This window comes from Anser anser, assembly GCF_964211835.1.
Source record: "Anser anser genome assembly, chromosome: 1".
Lineage (NCBI taxonomy): Eukaryota > Metazoa > Chordata > Aves > Anseriformes > Anatidae > Anser > Anser anser.
This window is the reverse complement of record NC_139720.1, coordinates 121,336,221-121,355,779: the sequence shown is the minus strand read 5'-3', so window position 1 is coordinate 121,355,779 and position 19,559 is coordinate 121,336,221. Positions and strand designations below refer to the sequence as shown.

Below are 19,559 nucleotides of genomic sequence, written 5' to 3'. Positions count from 1 at the left end.
CTCTGTGTTGAATATAACCCTACCAAAGGACACCTCGATTAGTGGAAGCTGCAGAGAATACCTTAGTAAAAAAAAAAAAAAAAAAATTATAATAGAAAAGTCTTATATCACAAAAGATGCACTATAAAAGGGGCCCTAAGCCTACTCTTTAGTTGGAATTTTGAACTATGCTAATTAAAAGGGGGAAAAAAGAAAGAAAGATTTTATCACATGTACTTACTTAAGGAAAGCAAGGAACGTAGAATGCTGCCAACGGAGCTGTAAAATTTGTTCAACAGGATCAAGGGGCAGTGACCGGCTCAATGTAATGCCAGGTAACAACTGTCCACTCAGGTGGAATAACATGTCGTAAACAGTCTTAGTATCTTTGCCAAGGTTTTGTTTAAAAACATTTTCTTGAGAAGAACTCCTCTGGGCTTTACAGACATCGCTAAGAGAGAAAAAGCTTACGATATTACTCTTAAACGAACAAAACAAGATAAGATTTAATTATTGTATCACTGACAATGATAAATTTAATAAAGCAAGAAGCAAAAACATCAGGAAAGAAGGCTGAAAAGTATAGCGCCTTTTTCTTTCTACAGTATTTTTATAAGAATGTAATATTTTTTTAAGAATGGAATGTTTAATAAGTATATATCAAACATTTCTTAAATAAATCTATGTTTATCATTGCTTTCTGCCAACTATAACTTTGATTTCTATCATATTGATAAATGCCTATATGTGTCCCAGGAGATTGGCTTCTTCATTATTTAGTACCGAACTAGACAAGATCAACTAAGTGATGCCACCAAAACTGATATATTTCCAGGGTATTTGCAAGACTGCTGATTATTAAATTTGCTTCCCCATCTGTTTCTTGATCTTCAGATTATGTGGGGAAAAAGACATATTGTCTAAAACTTATGTATGCCATGAAGGGAGGGACAATTGATATACCTGTGCTCATTTTGGGAGAAAAATAGATTTCAGTTAAAGGAGTGACATCTAGTTTTAACCGTATATTTACATATGCAGATATGATATATCACTGCATTGTAATATATCAGAGCACAGTATCTGGAATGATATTTTAGAAAATGAAAAATAACCAAAATGACATTTTCATATAAACAGTGCATAGATGCTATGATTTTAATTAAAACTATGTGTCTCTATGTTCCTCTGTTCATATCCAAATCACCTTGCTATGTATATTAACATTTTATTAGGCAGACACAAGTTAGCTCAAAGAAAATATGAATTACCGTCTTAGTGAATATGGTATTGAAATAGGATTTGGTCCCTTAGACCAGCCAAAGAGAGTGAACCAATTCTGAACAGCAGTTAGAGCTTTCTGAAAGAAGATGTACTCTTCTTTGTCCTCATCAGGAAAAAATGATAATTCAGATTTATTTTCTCTCCCATCACTTGGACTATCAGCTTCACTCTCTTCACTCGTCTGTTCATCACTTTCAAGGGTACTATCGAACTCTGAATGACACAGAGGGGGGAAAAGTAAGAAAGAAGTATAAAAGAAAGAAAGAGACTCCTTATTTCCCTATTTTGGTCTAATACAAAAACATCATGAAAAAAACTGTTCTCAGAAAACAAAAATTGTCAATAATGAATGACCAATTTATTTCAGCAGTAAACAATGTGACATGTACATGTCTTCGGAATGGAATAAATTCTATTTTTGGAATCTAGTTTCACTTAAAGTGAAATGTTTTACCCAAACAAAAAAAAAAATCAGACAAGGTTTACAAAATCATAAACAGTAATCTGAAAAAAAAAAAAACAGCCTTTCGTGCAGTTCCAGTAGCTATCGCTTTACCAGCTAGAGAACAATAATTCCTCACCCCAATCACATAGCATGACTCAGTAACTGAGTTGTGTTCAAACAATTTATCAGGTGTTGTATCAGTATAAGTAAGCCTATTCCCTTAAGTGAGGGAAGTAAGTAACTTCCCTTAAGTCTTTGGACTTTTCTCCCTTACTAGGCCTTCTCCCTCCGAAATCTTGACCTGCTCAAAACTTAGATTACATATTCTTACTACTACTAGGTTTTTGTACAACAGCATTATTGCATAAAATATAACAATACAACTCTTTTCATATGACAAATAGCTTAGACAAGATACGTCTTCAGATATGGAAACAATATTTGTAGTTTTACCTGCATTTTATCAATCAACTGTTCAGGTTTATTGTTTCATTAAGTGATGCAAAAATAATACTATTTAATGCCTTGCACAGTGAAGAAATTATTTGTTAGGATTTAAGGAGAAAAAAAAATAATATAGTGCAACACAAGCAAAAGAGGAGACTCTTGTCCTTAATAAGATGCAGATAGATCTGTTATTGTGCAGTTTGGCTGGCTGATGAGGCTACTTTCTTATCTTGTCACTGCCACCTTTGCCAGAGGTTATTGCCTTTTTAGATCTGAAACTGAGTTGTTCTTTTGAACTTGTTTTACATCATTCCACTGAAAGTGAACCATGTTGTTAAAGACCTATTGTTTATTCTGTTTAACTAAACTAATTGTCTTGTTAATACCATAGAGAATGATCACACAAACATCTGCAGATCTGCAAATGTGGAATCCTAACAGTAATGAAACAGCAGCAGTAACTTCAGCTGTTCCTAAGAAAACTAGCAGCTGAAAAAAAGAGAGATGTCAACAGCCGCAGATATTAGTCACCTGAAACCTTACAGAAGATCTATTAGGCTTAATTCACATAGAGCAGCACTTTAACTGAGTCCCACTGACAATGGTTGTTTTTATACAGTACTTCATAAATACAGTAAACATGCTGAAATCTAGCCTGACTTCTCTGTGGTTAGTTAGTTCATGACTACAGAAACAATGCCCTTCTTAGCAACTAATCCCCTTAGGTCTGTTCAGTAGTTACTTTTCTGCCAGTTCCTCCACAGACATTTTATTGCAAATGGGACCATTTTATTCTTTGTTTGTTTGTTTTTAAGTAGGTTGGCTGATTTCCCTTCGACTTAATCTGCTAAAAGACAGGAGTGTCTTTTCTGCTAAAATACTTTAGGCCAGGTTTCCCATGGTGTCACTGGAAAGAACAGCCTCTCCAGTATTGCTCAGTTACACACACACAAGCATTTAAAGCAAAGGTTACAAATGTAAAACACATCTCTTTAAAGTAGCAAGCCAAAAACTATTTGCAAGAGCTCAAAGTGTTTAAAGTAAACAGATATACTATACCTGACTGGGAATATTCATAGGTTGATTCAGTGATTGCACCAAAGGAACTTGAGGAAGTACTATGGGGAACTGATTGTGGAGTGTAACGTGGATGCAGAACAACTTCTCCACTACTGTAGTCTTTACTATCTATAAAGCAAGATTACAAGCTGCAGTTGAGTAAAGCATACCTTACTGTCAGTGCTCTAATGGTTTATAAACAGATACCTGCTTTTATACTTTTAGTTATTTCAATTAAATCAAATTAAATCAAGTAACAGCTCTTACTTGACTCACTATGAAAATATCATACTGGTCATTACACTGGGGACCAAAAAAAAAAAAAAAAACACACTACATCTTCTTTCCATTAACTGTATCTTGTACAGGACGGGTCTGCATACTTGCCAAAAATTGCCTATCAAAGCAGTGCTAATTCAAGAATTCTAAGTCATGAAACAAATATTCTTAAGGGATTTTTGATCACAGCTCTTTAAGTATCAAGTCTTTGTATAGAGTTATCAGACTCTTTCAGACTCAACACCCCATAAGTTACAAGCTAGACTCAAAAGCATGCTTTAGCGACCCATCAGTTCTGTCAATACATATACAGAAATTGTAAAACTCACATATCCCTCTTTGCATTTAAAAAAATCTACATTTAATTTACATTATCCAAATTCATATTTCTAGGTACAGTTCAATTCTCCTGATGTAGAACTGGGAGGAAGAGTGCTGAAACTGGTCAGTGAATAGAAAAAGGTCATGAAGGAAGAACAATATGAAGTAAAACACTGAGGAAAAAGATCTTGTCAACTGGAGGAGTGTTTGGAGTGAGCTACTTGGGAAGTTGCAAAAAAAAAAAAAAGTGTTGTCTCCTAGGAGTTTCTTCATGATTCATGCAACTCTCTAGAAACTCTAGAATCTCTGACTTTTAAATTTATCCATTAAATCAGGTCTAATGAAAAGCTCAAGAAATCACAAAGTGAAACTAAAAGGACGTGCTGGATGACTAACTGGCCTTTACACACTGCAATGTTTCAAAAACATTCATGGTGTCATTCTGTGTAATCAGCACAGTTAGGGTCTGAACAATAAATACTATTTCTTTTGACAACTTTGATTGCTGTTGGTGTTATACTGATCTAGAAGATCTGGCAAAAGGAAACTCTGGTTATTAACCAGAAATACTAGCATAACTACTACTGGCATAGGAGATATAGCAGTGCACAGCCTTAAGAAATACTGACCACTACAGCACCAACCAAAATTCTCTAAAAAGTTAGACAACATATGCTAACATATGGTATATTTCCACTGATTATACTACGGATAATGATTAGATAAGCTAATACAGATGTGCTACAACTACACTTTCATTTTGTTACATATAGGTAAATAAATATTAAAATACAGGATTATTCACAAGTATAACATGAAACTTTTTTTTTAATAGTTTAAAAACACAAAACCCAGTACTCCTATTTACCATAGCTATCCCGAGGTCACAATTCTGTTAAATTACACTATCAAAAATCAATCCAATAATTTAATAACTTCATTTCTTGTGTAATTCTTTGAAGGCCAAAACACCTGATTATCAATTTATCTTTTCCTAATACCACTAGGCATAATATAATCTGAAGAGTTAGAATGCAGACTACTTACTGCTTATCAAAGTAACTTGTTGATCAGAGAGGTGAAATGCCAAATATGGGTATAAAGTAAGAAGGCAATTCTCTGCTGTTGCAGCAACCTGAAGGGAGAATCTGTTCAAAACAAAATACAAAGGTGATATTTTTCTATTTAGTCATGGCAATCAAAATATTTCAACACAAGAAGAAAAGACAGAAATAAAAGATATCCAGACCACTTCTTTTCTCCTCTCCTGGTTCAGTAAGAGAGTACATGGATGAGGCTGCAAATGCTGAAATGGTGAAAGACAGTATATTCCACAACAAAATTTATTTATTATAGAGCATGGATGTGTCCTCAAACTGAAAGTTCAAGATTTAGAAAAGATTTTAATGAAATTAATGAACTCTGCCTCTGAAGAAAAAATGAATTAAAATTGCAGTAGATATTTATGAGCGTATTAAGGAGACTGCTAACTTCCTAAAGTTTAGGCACATTTCCCAGCACAAGAAGGCAACATAACATTTCCTTCCATGAGACACGGAGATCTCATGGACTACCAAAACAACTGGAACCAACTCTTAACAGCTACCTTGTAGCAACTGTGTCTGCTTCATTATGTTATTATCAGATGATAAGATCACTGATATCTTGTCTTCCTGAGCTTCCAACCACAAACAAAATCAGAAATAGCATGAGTTTCCCCAGATCCACCGTGAAAGAAGGAAAGAAAACTGAGAAGTGTAGAACACAGAAGTCATAGACCTCGGCACATTTGTGTCACCAATGGTCACAGCAACTCATCAATCCACCACATAGGTGTTTGGGGGTATTGTCCAGGCCACCATTTCTTTAGTTTATATGACACATGATGTGCATGTTGTTTCCTATTTATCTTTTTAACTTAAGTTAAATGTCATTTCAAATCAGGATGGCAGAGAAATTTCTTTCCTGCTGAACTATTTATTTGCTCAGCAAATTAAAAGATGTAATCACAATTGGAGGACAAATTTAAAAACATGATATGTTCTCATTGTATTGGGCTTATGTAGGAAGGTTTTGGAAAAAGCAGGAAAGAGCCCAGCAGCTGCCCCAAGTAAAGATAAGAGCCAGCTCCAGCCAGCTCTAAATGGGACCCGCCACTGACCAGAGCTGTTTGTGCCTCTGGGACAGCAGATTTAAGAAAGGGGAAAAAAAAATGCTTCGCTAGAGCAGCTGGGAGAGAGGAGTGGGAACATGTGAGGGAACCAGCCCTGCAGCCCCCCAGGTGAGTGCAGCAGGAGGGCAGGAGGTGCTCCAGGCAGGCAGCAGCAGTTCCCCTGCGGGCTGTGCAGGGAGAGGCCCCCGGTGGAGCAGGCTGTCCCCCTGCAGCCCATGGGTCCCACACGGAGCAGATCTCCACGCTGCAGCCCGTGGAGGAGCCCACGTGGAGCAGGTGGATGTGGCCTGGAGGAGGCTGCGGCCCATGGAGAGCCCCCGCAGGAGCAGGCCCCGGGCCGGAGCTGCAGCCTGTGGAGAGGAGCCCACGCAGGAGCAGGGGGTCTGGGGGGAGCTGCCGCCCGCCCGTGGGGGACCCGTGCTGGAGCAGTTTGCTCCTGGGGGATGGATGGACCCCGTGGTACGGAGCCGTGTGGGAGCAGTGCTTGAAGAGCTGCTGCCTTTGGAGTAGGGGCAGGGAGTTACCATGAAGGAGCGGTGGAGATGAAGCGTCAGGGACTGACCACAACCCCCATTCCCCATTTTTCTGCACTGCTTGGAGGGGTGTGGGGGGAAGGACATAGAAGAGGGTGAATGGTGGAAAGGTGGTTCACATTGATCTGGTCTGTTAATAGTAGGCAATAAATTACATTATGCTGAGTCTGTTTTGCTCATGATGGCAACAGCTGAGTGATCTCCCTGCCCTTATCTCATCTCACAAGCATTTTTTCCATCTTACTTTCTCCCTGTCCTTTTGAGGATGGGGAGTGAGAGCATGGCATGGTTGTGCTTAGCTGTGCACAGGTGTTAAATCACCACACTCTGAGGGGTTTTTTTAATTTAGTTTTTCAAGTTGAAGGAAATAAGTTTCATAACTGAATAGTTTTTCCATTTCTTAAATAATCGGTCAAGACATTCTTGGATTTTGCTACCTTTAACTTCTTTATTCATATCAGCCCTGTGCAATGTAATGTCATTTAATCTGTTTTGGAGTCAAAGAAGCAAAAAGGGAGAACAGAGATTAAAAGTAATATTAGAAATTAACTGCAAATTCTCATTCAAGGTAGTCATTAAATTAATATTAATGCGCTTACTTATGATCCATTTAATGTAATCCATGCACACAGTAAATTACTTGCTAAAGGACAAATATATATCTCCTCAGTTTTCTCTTACAGATGCATGTAAAGTTATTTTTCTTTAAAACATGATTGCCTTGTCAATGTTTTCTGTAAAGTAGTCAAATTCAACAATATCCATCTTCTACCCAATGCTCACTCTGATTTACAGGAAAATCATTATGATTTGCATGAACAGAATATGCAAATCAATCCTACTGAAATTTTAGGCCTGGATTTAAAAAAAAAATATATAGTACAGAGTCTAAGTAGGCTTCAATTCAAAGAGTTAAAAACACACTATATTTTACCAAGATAGAAGTTAATTTTTAACTCATATGTTTTTTTCCACCCTGGAACACCGATCATAAAATAGCAAAGTTTAAAGTTTCAGTTCAAATAATTTTAAAATATAATTTTGTTGCTTAGAAAATGATAATGTAAAGGGAAAATACTTGAAAAGTTAGTATGTCTTCAGCAACTGATGCTGTGAGATTTCATGGCTTATTAAAGAAACCAGGAACCTATTCAAGATCAGTTACCTTTTATACCGGTTATGTCTTGGTTTCATTATTCTATTATTAAAGGTTGAGAAGGCCCCGAAGTCCTGTCTTAAATTAACAAAGCAGTTTAAATTCATTAGTCACACAGTTTGAAACAAACTGCTCAAATGCTTATATAATTGTTTTAGTCAGATTTGAGGTTCAAACACATTCCATACATCTCCCATGACCTTGGAGCAGGGAAAAGAATGAGGGCGGATATGCAGGTAGCAAAAATTGCAACTACCAGTTATTACGGAGTGGAATATCAATGAACAGTGCAATATTAACAGTAGTAAAGAAACCGACACCTGGGCATATTATAGATTTTATTAGAATAATAACTATATGTTCTAGATTAGAAAATCTTACCTTGACTTCTCCAATTGAAGGAAAATTTTTTTCTGATTATGATAAAAAATAATTTCTTCCAAAAGCCAATATGAATAATATTATCATGTTAACTAATAGCACACACAGAATCCATTTGATTCGTATGGTGTGTTATTTCATCCATTTGTGTTCATATTTTATATCATCTGCTCTTACAGCCTATGCAACTCACTGACAGGAAATCACATACACATTGGAAAACCAGTGTTGTCAGTACTGTTTAAAAAAAAAAAAACACCTACCTACTTTATTTTAAAACACAGCAACATTTTAAAGATGATTTGCCATTCCCAAGAATGATTTTTTTTCACCTTCACAAGCATGGATGCCTTTTAATGTTACTTTGATAACTTTTATTAGGTATATTTTTTTCAGAAAGACTTTAAGTTTGCCTTTAAATTGAGGGTGGTACCTTTTATTTCATTTTAATGGCAAATATAGAAAAACGTTTATTGCACAGCAAGAAGTTTTATTTTTCTATAGCAAGAGTTGAGAAGCTGCTAGTGCATCATATAAAAACCCTTATTAAAACCAAATATTGTGCCTGATCAGCAGCCATATTTCAGATCTCATCATATGCCTAAGTTACATTTTTTCATAATTAATACAAGCTTTAGCACACATTTATGAGTTGTATCCTACACAATGATTAAATCTTACAAATAATTAAAATGAGTAAAAATGAAGAGATTTGTGGCTGATGATCTATACAGAAAAATGTATTTTTTAAAAAATAGTCGAATGTGAGCAACAGTAACTAAAATGTCCATAACACTTGCTTCGAAATAATTTAGTTTTATGCTTCGGAAAAATCAGGAGCTAAAGTTTACAGTGACATATTTAATCCTCAAAATAGTTGCCTGAATGAAAATAGCAACTGAAGGAATAGCTTTTAATCACAACAGTATCTATTTTTTACTGCTCATGCATACATCTATTCATCACACCAAGGGAAGAGATGAACTAAATAGACAAATCCTGAAAAATGTTTATATTTATGTAGAACAAGAATAACAGATCTGCTTCCACTTACTAGGGGCAGACAATACTAGTTGCCATATAGATAAATGTTACCTTAGAGACCAGATCTGAATTTTGTGTTTTGGAATTGTAAACTAGTTGAAAAAAGGAACATATTTCTAAGTGTCATTCTCATTTTTTTTCCAGAATTATTCTTGTATTCCTTCATCTAACCAATTCTCATTACAAGTCTTATGTCTCACATCTTCCTTTGACAGTTTGGACCATGCCCCCAGATGAATTTGTATTGCACATATTACCTGTTTTCTTCTTCATCAGTGAAGAATATGGTCCCTAAAGATGAAATTGGCTTAGATGATCTGAAGCTGATATGACAATTTAGTTCCATATTTGTGCCATTTGATGAAGGAATTATATCTTGTCCTTCTGGAAACTGTATAGAAAAAGGGCAAATCCTGTCACCATCTTCAAGTTCAAGCTCGGGAAGTTCAACTTGAATTCGTGATGACCTGCATTAAAAATAAATAGTAATGATGATTGTGCTCACAGTTTGACAATAACAAAGTTAATTCACAGATTCACACATGTATGAAGCTGCTTTTTACAGTTAAATACAGAGGAATAACTTCAGTTTTGAAGTACATGCCAACTGAAACTAACTGAAGAGTTAAAATTCCCTTAGCATTTAGATGCTGGTTTGTTTTATACAAATGTTTCTCAACATTTTGTAATCAGCCACAATAGCTCAACATCCAAATAAATAGTAATTTCTAGTCACTGTGCTACAAAAGATTTAACTGTTACTTACTTCCTTACTCATGCTTTCTCAGAGGTTTCCTAAACCTAAATCTTTCATTAATATTGATCAAACTGCATTATAGCACTTCAAGGCACTTTAGCGTTCAGACAAGTTGTACAATAGCAGTATTAAGTGGAAATTTGTCAATATATATTAAGATTATTTCCCTGGTTATGTAATTTAAGGTTCCAGTTCCAAAATGACAATGCCAGTCAGTCCAAGACAATACTGAATCCCTTCAGATGCAATCACTGAGTTCACTACAAGCCACTTCATAAACTGCTACAACTCAAACAAGATTAGATGTTAATAACTTGAACATAAAGTGACTTTCATTAATTTTTTGCAACTTAAAAAGTTTTCTTCCAGTTATTCAGGTATTGAAATGGTATCTATATAAGTTTAACAAACTTATATTCTTGCTATTTAAATACAAAGAGAAAAGTTGAATCTCAGAGACCAGAGAAGCTTATTTCCACACACTTTACAGACACAAAAGTGTCTGGAAAGAACTATTCTAAAAGATTAAGAGTTCTATCAGATTGGAGTAGATATGGTATTGGGTTATGTTCCAAACAATGAAGATCTTGAAAATGATCTCTTATAAATTCAACTAACAAGATGAAGTGGGTGATCCACAGAAAAATGAAAAAGTTATGAGTTATATATTACATTAAATAACGTACTTAAAATATTTGTGCTGTGCTTTTTTTTTTTTGGTAGTAAAATCTTGCTTAGGAAGTAAATATGAACAATGGTCAGGGTGGGGGGTGAAAAGAACCCCACCCCCTCCATCAATTATCCAAACACCAGCTGGATTTGAAAACAGTGCTTTATAACATTTGGAGTAGAGAAAATAAAACAACAATATGGCCAAAGAGAAGAGAAAATCCTGGTGGGGCTCTTTTCTTATTTCTTGTTCTATTACAAATAATTTTAAAAACACGTGGAAGAGTAAACTTATCAGAAGATGGCTGCCTTGTGAAGCAGTAACATTTTGAGGACAGAACACACAGGTTTGCAGGATGTAGAGCAACATTAACTACATGAATTTTCTCTAAAATATGCAGATTCTTTCTGCTGCTAAGCATGACATTAATACTAGCCTTCACAAAGAAAAGTTAATTCATATTTTCAGGAGAGAGAACAAGAATTATTCAGTATTTTTGTAATAAACATATTTTGAGATTTTTACCTTAAGTAATCTTGTGGAATAATATTGATGGCTGTTTCAGTTTTCACATCCAGAGGAACTGGCATCAGCATTAAAAAGGGGGGATCAAAATTTATTTTTGGTGACTTCGTAATACCAGACAAGATTATTTTGTAATGTGATGGATTATCATCTAGACACACTGACACTTCAGATGTATATGTCCCAGGACAAGCTGTTAAAAAGAGTTAAAAAATATTTTACCATAAATATACACAACTAAACGAGCTGTAGGAAGAACTTTTTTTTTTTTTAAGTTATCAGTATTATTTCTTAATCAAAATGTAGTTTAACATAAAGAAAATGTTGCATAAGATTTATTTATTAAGAAAGTTTGGAATAATTGCTTGCAGTAAGACATAAGACCATTATTTTTAATTTGTCACAATTTGTTGAAGTTTTAAATTATCCCCCACTGAAAGCCTTCCCTGTTTCCTTGTATTCCCATCCCTTCTCACACCATCCTGCTAACTGCTGCTAGACGTCTTTCTGTTGGATGGCAAACATGCATTTTCTTTCACTGATAATACAAAGCAAGGTGCTTTATATCATTAGCAATTGTTACACTATCAAAATGTTGTTTCAAACAAAGAAGTGTCATTTATGAACTTTTCATTTATTCCCACCAACTGAAAAACCATCAAAAGAACACAATTTTTATGGACAATTAATGAATACCTCTTGTATTTAGAAATAAATCCATATCACATGTTGTAAGACAACACAAAAAGCTTAAAACTTTTCATTTTTGACAGAAACACCTTTCCCTTTGATTCTCCACTGTTAACAGATTAAGTATGGAAATATCCTCACCTAATATTTACAAAAGACATAACAGAAAAAGTAATCTTGTATTTAACACATCTGTATGAGCACACATTATTGCAAACAATATACGTGACAAGCTCTCCCATGATTAGCTCAGCTAACTCTTTAAAGAGCCAGAGAAATAGTTGCCATTGTTTACATACACAAAAAGAAAACCTAACCTCTTCAAAACATTTTCTCTTATTCCCTCTTCATAAGAGCCAGTTTCTTCGTGTAGAAGATGACAGAGGAGCTTCCTGGAAGCCTGTTAGCTCACCAGAATATGGTCAGCAGATCCCTTCATCTCAGAACAGAAGACATGAAACTGGTAAAGTGAAAACCACATGAAATTTTTCAACGATCCTGGGAATTTGGAGAGGTCCCGGTAGACTGGAAGCTGGCAAATGTTGTGCCGATTTACAAGAAGGGTCAGAAAGAAGACCCTAGCAATTACAGGCCTGTCAGTCTCACGTCAGTGCCTGGTAAAATCATGGAGAAGATGGTTCTCGAACTTATTGAGGCTCACCTGGGGGACAAAGCAGTCATTGGTCCCAGCCAGCATGGGTTTGTGAAGGGCAGGTCCTGCCTAACTAACCTGATTTCCTTTTATGATAAGATCACCCGTATGATGGACCAAGGGAAACCAGCTGATGTGATTTTTTTGGACTTCAGCAAGGCTTTTGACACGGTTTCCCGTAGGATCCTACTGGACAAAATGTCCACCATACAGCTAAATAAAAACATCATACGATGGGTGAGCAATTGGCTAACGGGCAGGGCCCAAAGGGTTATGGTAAATGGGGCTGCGTCAGGCTGGCGGGCGGTCACCAGTGGAGTCCCTCAAGGCTCCATTTTAGGGCCGGTACTTTTCAATATTTTTATAAACGATCTGGATGTAGGAATAGAAGGTATTTTGAGCAAGTTTGCTGATGACACCAAACTTGGAGGAGTTGTGGACTCGAATGAGGGTGGAAAGGCCTTGCAGAGGGATCTGGATAGGTTGGAGAGCTGGGCGATCACCAACCGCATGAAGTTCAATAAGAGCAAGTGCCGGGTCCTGCACCTGGGACGGGGAAACCCTGGCTGCACGTACAGACTGGGCGATGAGACGCTAGAGAGCAGCCTAGAAGAGAGGGATCTGGGGGTCGTGGTTGACAGCAAGTTGAATATGAGCCAGCAGTGTGCCCTGGCGGCCAGGAGGGCCAACCGTGTCCTGGGGTGCATCAAGCACGGCATCGCTAGTAGGTCAAGGGAGGTGATTGTCCCGCTCTACTCTGCGCTGGTGCGGCCTCACCTCGAGTACTGTGTGCAGTTCTGGGCACCACAGTATAAAAAGGACATGAAACTGTTGGAGAGTGTCCAGAGGAGGGCTACGAAGATGGTGAAAGGCCTGGAGGGGAAGACGTACGAGGAACGGCTGAGGTCACTGGGCCTGTTCAGCCTGGAGAAGAGGAGGCTGAGGGGAGACCTCATCACAGTCTACAACTTCCTCGTAAGGGGGTGTCGAGAGGCAGGAGACCTTTTCTCCATTAACACCAGTGACAGGACCCGCGGGAACGGGGTTAAGCTGAGGCAGGGGAAATTTAGGCTCGACATCAGGAGGGGGTTCTTCACAGAGAGGGTGGTTGCACACTGGAACAGGCTCCCCAGGGAAGTGGTCACTGCACCGAGCCTGTCTGAATTTAAGAAGAGATTGGACTGTGCACTTAGTCACATGGTCTGAACTTTTGGGTAGACCTGTGCGGTATCAAGAGTTGGACTTGATGATCCTTAAGGGTCCCTTCCAACTCAGGATATTCTATGATTCTATGATTCTAAATAGGAACTTGTGGCAGTCTTTGCAACATCTGACTACTTCCCAGTTAAACAGAAGTTAGCTTTAGGAGACTATTGCTGAGAAGGCTAAGAAGCTTGTGCTTCTAAGTTTCAATACACCAAGAACAAATCTTTTTTTTTTTTTTCCTAGCACTTAGCTCTCTTATGAGGGAAAGGTGAGATGTCATCAGAAAAGTTCACAGAAGAGTGAACAGAAAAGTTCATATGTAGAGCCAAACAGGATGTTTCTCCATGCTTATAGGAAGTGAGTAACACGTTACTCCCATACACAACCTAGACAGACTTAAGATCCTGCAGCTGTACTCTAATTAAACCGTATTTCTGCTATCGTATCTTCCTGTGTATGTATATCATACAGTAAAGGAAAGTGACCAATGAACACCGTAGGAAGGAATGCCATGAAGGAAGAAAAATAGAGGGGCAGATGTCAGCACCAAAGAAAATGTTTTTTTCACTAACTCATAGTTTAAAGTATTCATATTAACTGTATTCCAAAGTCAAACCTTAAAATGATAGGAAATAATTTTTCTAAGCTTTCCCACACAAACTTTTCATCCTTACTGTACATATCAGTTATAACAAATCAATTAATTACATGATTACATTTCCCATAGAATCCCTGACTTGCTCAGAATGCAGAACAGAGTGCTCTTTCTGTGTACCTGACCACCCTCTGTGCGGACCCATATTTACTAAAATTGAAATACGGCATAATATGTGAGGTAATAATGAGCTTATGTCAGAAAAAAAAAAAAAAGGAAAGAAAAAACACTAGCATGTTGCAAAACTGTCCTCATTTTTTTAAACAAGGGAAACAAGACAGAAAAAAAAAAATTGAATGATCCCATTAAGTTTTGTTCATTACTTTGTTATGGTCAGGACCAAATTTTTCAGAATATTTCATGTTAAATAAACTACTTGAAATTAATAAGAATTATATCCTGAACTGACAGCTGAGTTCACAAATACTCAAGGTCACAAGGAAAGCAAGTCAGATGCTGGTTTATCTGGAAAGGTGAAAGGTATATAAAGAGTACTGTTTTAGCTAAACTTGTATTGCATTAAATGTGAAGAATATGGCAAAGCTAGAGCGATAACCTAAACCCTGTGTCATGTGCCACACACAATGCAAACAGCATCCTGAAGAAGTCTTCTCCATCACTGCACAGTAACCTGGAATCAAGGTTATGTAGATCAAACAAACTAGGGTGCTAGAGAACAAATACTGCACAATTTAAAATTAGGAATCACTTAAAGAGAATGGATAGCAAGATCCTTTGTAAATTATTATTAAATCTTTCTTCCTCATACTAATCTCCTAATTTCTTTCCATCCTGTTATTTCCTTTGACCTTTCAGTTATTCAGAATTTTAGCACTTTCTGTTAATGTCTATTACCTTTTTTTTTTTTTTTCACCATTAAGTGCAAAGAATGCTTCTGCAAAGCCTGAGAATACCTTCCACCCCATTCACCCATAAACTGACATGAATCTCAAACAGATTTTGTTTCAGTCTTGGGAGCAGTGAGAAGAAATTCCAGATGTAGACCTCATATAAACTGAGTTACAAGATGAAATTTTAATAATAAAAAAAGTCTTTTTTTTTTTTTGTAAATATTCAAATCACTTAGCCAGGAAAAACTAAATATTCATAATTCTGTGGGATATATGTATTCTGTCATTTACACCTTTCAGGGCTCAAAGTTTGTGCTTTTGCTACTATTTTGATATACTACCATTAATTTACGGTATTTACAAATGTAAATTTGTATTTATTACTATGTATTAAATGTATTACTATGTATTTGTACTTATTACTATGTATTTAATTAGTATGGTATTTACAAATCTGTCTGTCTAAATTTGCCAGGAAATAACAAAATCTGAACAATTATTTGGGAAATTTCCTCTTTGTCTTTTCTGGATATATTTATTAAGGTAAATAAGCATTCATTGCCTTACCTTAAAACAACAACAAACCTCTGGATAAAGGAACACAACTTTTCAAAGCATATATGTGCATATATTCAATAGCTGCTTCATTTTCAGTCCAGTTTGCATTAGAAAACCCATCCAGCTCAGACTGCTTAACTCCCTAGCGTATTATACTGGGACTATAACTTATGCAAAGTCCATATTAATAAAAACATAAACAGAGGCTGTATTTCTGCTGAAAGTCAGTTATATACGTATGCAAGTTCTCCTCCAGATACTCTCACACACTTCCAGAGGAGAAATATTTCAGGTCCCCTCACCTTCTACTTCACCTGTTTCAGTTTCAAGTTAAACTAGCAGCAAAAGCTCATTCAAAAGGCCATCTCTATAAGGATGTCCATATTCCTTGATCCTCTCTATCAGTATAAATCTTCCTCCCTCCACCCTCCCAAAATCTTAACTGTCTAATAGCATGTTTTCCAATCTTTTGAGAGTGTGGGGGAATAAAGTAAAACTATCATCTGCTCTTCTCATCCTCTTGTCTGTATTAGATGTTACTCACTTCCTACACTTGTCTCCCAAATAAGTATTTCCAGTTCAGTTGCCCTAGACTTACCAATAATTCATGCCATATTACATATGTACACTTTCAGCATAAATGGGTGCCAATGAAGAATTTGTGTACACTGGAATACAGACTTCAAAACAAAGAAGTTACAGATAGCTAAAAGCTAATGATAAGCCCTATTAAAAATAATAATAATAATCAAAAGTGAACTAAACATTTCCCCACAGAACCTGTTATAAGGCATAGTTATTTAATCTCTAACTGCTGTAGAAAAAAAACACTAGAAGATGGAGGGTGTGATGTTCACCTATGCCCATTACATAACTATCACATCTTCCAGGGACACTGAATTCCTTTTAACTCACTGGCACATTTGGGAGTATTTTGCCGCACAGAATCCTAGAGCACAGATCTATTGCCTTACTATTTTTTATTGCACTTACTATTCCTCCGGTAAGTTGTTTTTTTTTTTTTTAATACATCACAATAAGATACAGTGAATTTTTTCATATACCATTAATACAGTACATTAGTACAGCAGAAAAGGATCGCATTGATACTTCCTCAGTTCTCAAGAATCCCTAGCATCATATTACCACACATCATACAAAACTCTTGTATTTAGTTTACTACCATAGCATTATGCACTTGTTATTACAAATATCATGGAATATTTGAACACATTACTCTAATGCACACTCAAGGTTTGTCTTAAGGCTTGTTCATCCCAAACATATGAAGGTGATTAGCCCAGCCTATTCATTAATTAGGTCTCCTGTGTGGGTTTTGTTGTATCTAATGCTCTGTTACAAGAAAGAGTAATTATTTTCAGTGATGGGTTAACACAAGTAGACTACAAATCACAAGAAAATACTTAGAATATCGAATTAAGGGCAATTGATTTTTACAATGATTTATGTTTTTCTGTAAATAAAAGATTTGGGAAAAGAGTGAAAATAAAAATAACTTCAACTGACAATTATTTACCAGTCAACTTCATGTATACATGCATTTGAGTTTACACAAACGATTTATCCAGTAATTTAAAATATTGTCTTTTATTTGCATGCTGTTTTCTGCTTCAGCCTTTGCAACACTTGAGCATTTTTTAATACATTCTCACAATATAAACACCTAACTAGCACCAACCATCATATGATGACCGTGCTAGTTGTTTGTTTCAACTAGGGGATAATTGTTTCCTCTACAGCTGCTGCATAAAATAGTATTAGACAAAATTTGTAAAATTTCCTTTGTCTTAAATGCTACAGTGTTATGTAGAAACAGGAGAAAATGAGACACTGTGCTCTCCCAGGCCCCAAAACCATTACAGATCTGGACATACAGCTTGACTGTTCTTATCTTCTAAGTCTAATATTGCCCTGAGCATCCGTAAAACCAACCCCACAGATTTATTCATACATTAATTACTTCTTATAGGGTATATTCTTCCTTTCTCTCCAAGCTATATATGTTAACCTAATAAATGCAAAATACAGCTATATCATCTGCTATTAGACAAATTATTTGCTTTTAATTTGAGAAACAAAGCGTGAACACACAAGTGATTATTTTCCTGTGATCCACAATTACTCCATCCATGTGCACACTCCTCAAAAACATCTATTAGAATACCTTCTTAGAAGTTTCAATGCTTATTTTGTAGGTTTTAGTAATTGAAAAGACTACAGAAAAAAATATGATACCCTATTGAGAGCAAAGTAGAAATTTATAAAAGGAGGAAAAATGCAAAATAAATTAAGAGTTACAGTAAACTACACATGTATTTTTTAATTACAACTCAAAGAGCACAGGAGGTTTTGAGGGTTTATTTTTCATTTTCCATCCTATAATTCCATTCCTCTTTCCTCTACATTTTTACTCCAAAGAACTGGGGTCATGGTATGTTTTTGTGTCTTGACTTTTATATCTTATTTTTTGCAGACTTACATCTCAACATTTTCTCAAAAATTCAGAACTTAACCCAAAACCTTTCTTCTGGTTAGACACACTTTCCATATGCAATTTAAGTAGATCCTTATATCCTTCAAAAGAAAATTGAGATTCCAAGTCCATATTTCTAAATGTCTGTATAACTGAATATCTGAAAAGAAATAGCTCCCACCATTTTCTCCTATAATATCACTGTGTTCTGTACAATCTTCTTGTCTTTCTGCTCCCACTGTTTAACACCTTCTGATTTATACATTCTAACATTTTTTCGCACCCTGGAACAATGTCTTCTTTCAATTCACCCAGTATCCTTGGATTTTATTTTTTTACTTTCATATTTATCCCCAAACCAGCTCTTTAACAAACATTTTCACTTATGTTTTATTTTGATAGCTTCCATAAGTTATCACTAAAAATTGATCAAGGAACTGCAGACAAGATGCAGATGGGATCACATCACTTGGTTCCAAAACTAAACATCACATTAAGTATAGAATAGAACCTACATAGTAAAAATATATATATATTATACTGTGTACATTTTTATGGCTGTTTCATAAACGTGTTTCAGAGCCAAACCTCAGGGTTTTAGCAATTTACTTTGGAAGAACATTGGGGAAAGGAGACAAACTGATGCATCAAAAATGTAAACATACTATAAATATTTTTGCTCAGTCTTCCAAAAATAAATGGTATTTAACTTTCATCTAGCAGTTTAATTTGAAATAATATAAAATTGAATAGAGTAATTTAAATACCTATTTCTAAAATGATACCTCATAAACATGTCAGAAGTGTAAAAAAATAAAATAAAATACAACTATAGATACTGATTGGGTCAGAGACTTTCCAGGTAATACATGCCGAAACAAATAGTATTTCAGACAAGTCAGGTTTTGTTATTCAGAATGAAAAATAAAAGAATGTAAAGCAAACCACTTCCTAAACAATTGTGCAACAGTCCTTCTACATTACTTACTTTTCAATTTCATGAAACAAAATCACAGCCCAACCATAAGTTGAAAACAAAAGCTACCAAGAAGACATAATACATAATGGAAAAACTTTCTAAAGTAAAGCAATCAACTCCAAGTAACATATGCAACTGAATACTGCTCTTACATATTCACAACACATATGCAGAGCAACATTTAATACAGTATTCTCAATTTATCATACAGAATCATGGCAAGACTCATGCCTATAGATCTTTACAATTTACAAACTAATTTTCAATTATATCAAATAATTTGTAGGGCTTGAGTGATGTTATAGATTTCAACTGTATCATCAAAAATAGCAGCAATATGTGACTTTAGGAAAGGGATACTCACTTGCTGACTCTCAATCAAACCCAACCAACAAGACAACTTTTCTTCCCTTCAAGAATG

The 19,559-nt window shown here is 35.7% G+C and overlaps 1 protein-coding gene across 10 annotated transcripts in view; it reads right to left on the bottom strand.

Annotated features, from left to right (window-relative positions):
- Positions 1 to 19,559, bottom strand: part of CFAP47 (cilia and flagella associated protein 47) — a 302,084-nt gene that overhangs the window by 237,849 nt on the left and 44,676 nt on the right. For all 10 annotated transcript variants that reach the window (XR_014579256.1, XM_083823100.1, XM_083823104.1 and 7 more), the window contains 6 exons: positions 11,054 to 11,246; positions 9,359 to 9,568; positions 4,862 to 4,962; positions 3,215 to 3,343; positions 1,251 to 1,476; positions 221 to 430 (listed from right to left, as the gene is read on the bottom strand). Coding sequence is in view for 9 of the 10 variants with exons in the window: in XM_083823100.1 (XP_083679226.1) it covers positions 221 to 430; positions 1,251 to 1,476; positions 3,215 to 3,343; positions 4,862 to 4,962; positions 9,359 to 9,568; positions 11,054 to 11,246 (1,069 nt within the window). In the remaining variant the exon portion in view is untranslated. The remainder of the gene's footprint in view (positions 1 to 220; positions 431 to 1,250; positions 1,477 to 3,214; positions 3,344 to 4,861; positions 4,963 to 9,358; positions 9,569 to 11,053; positions 11,247 to 19,559) is intronic.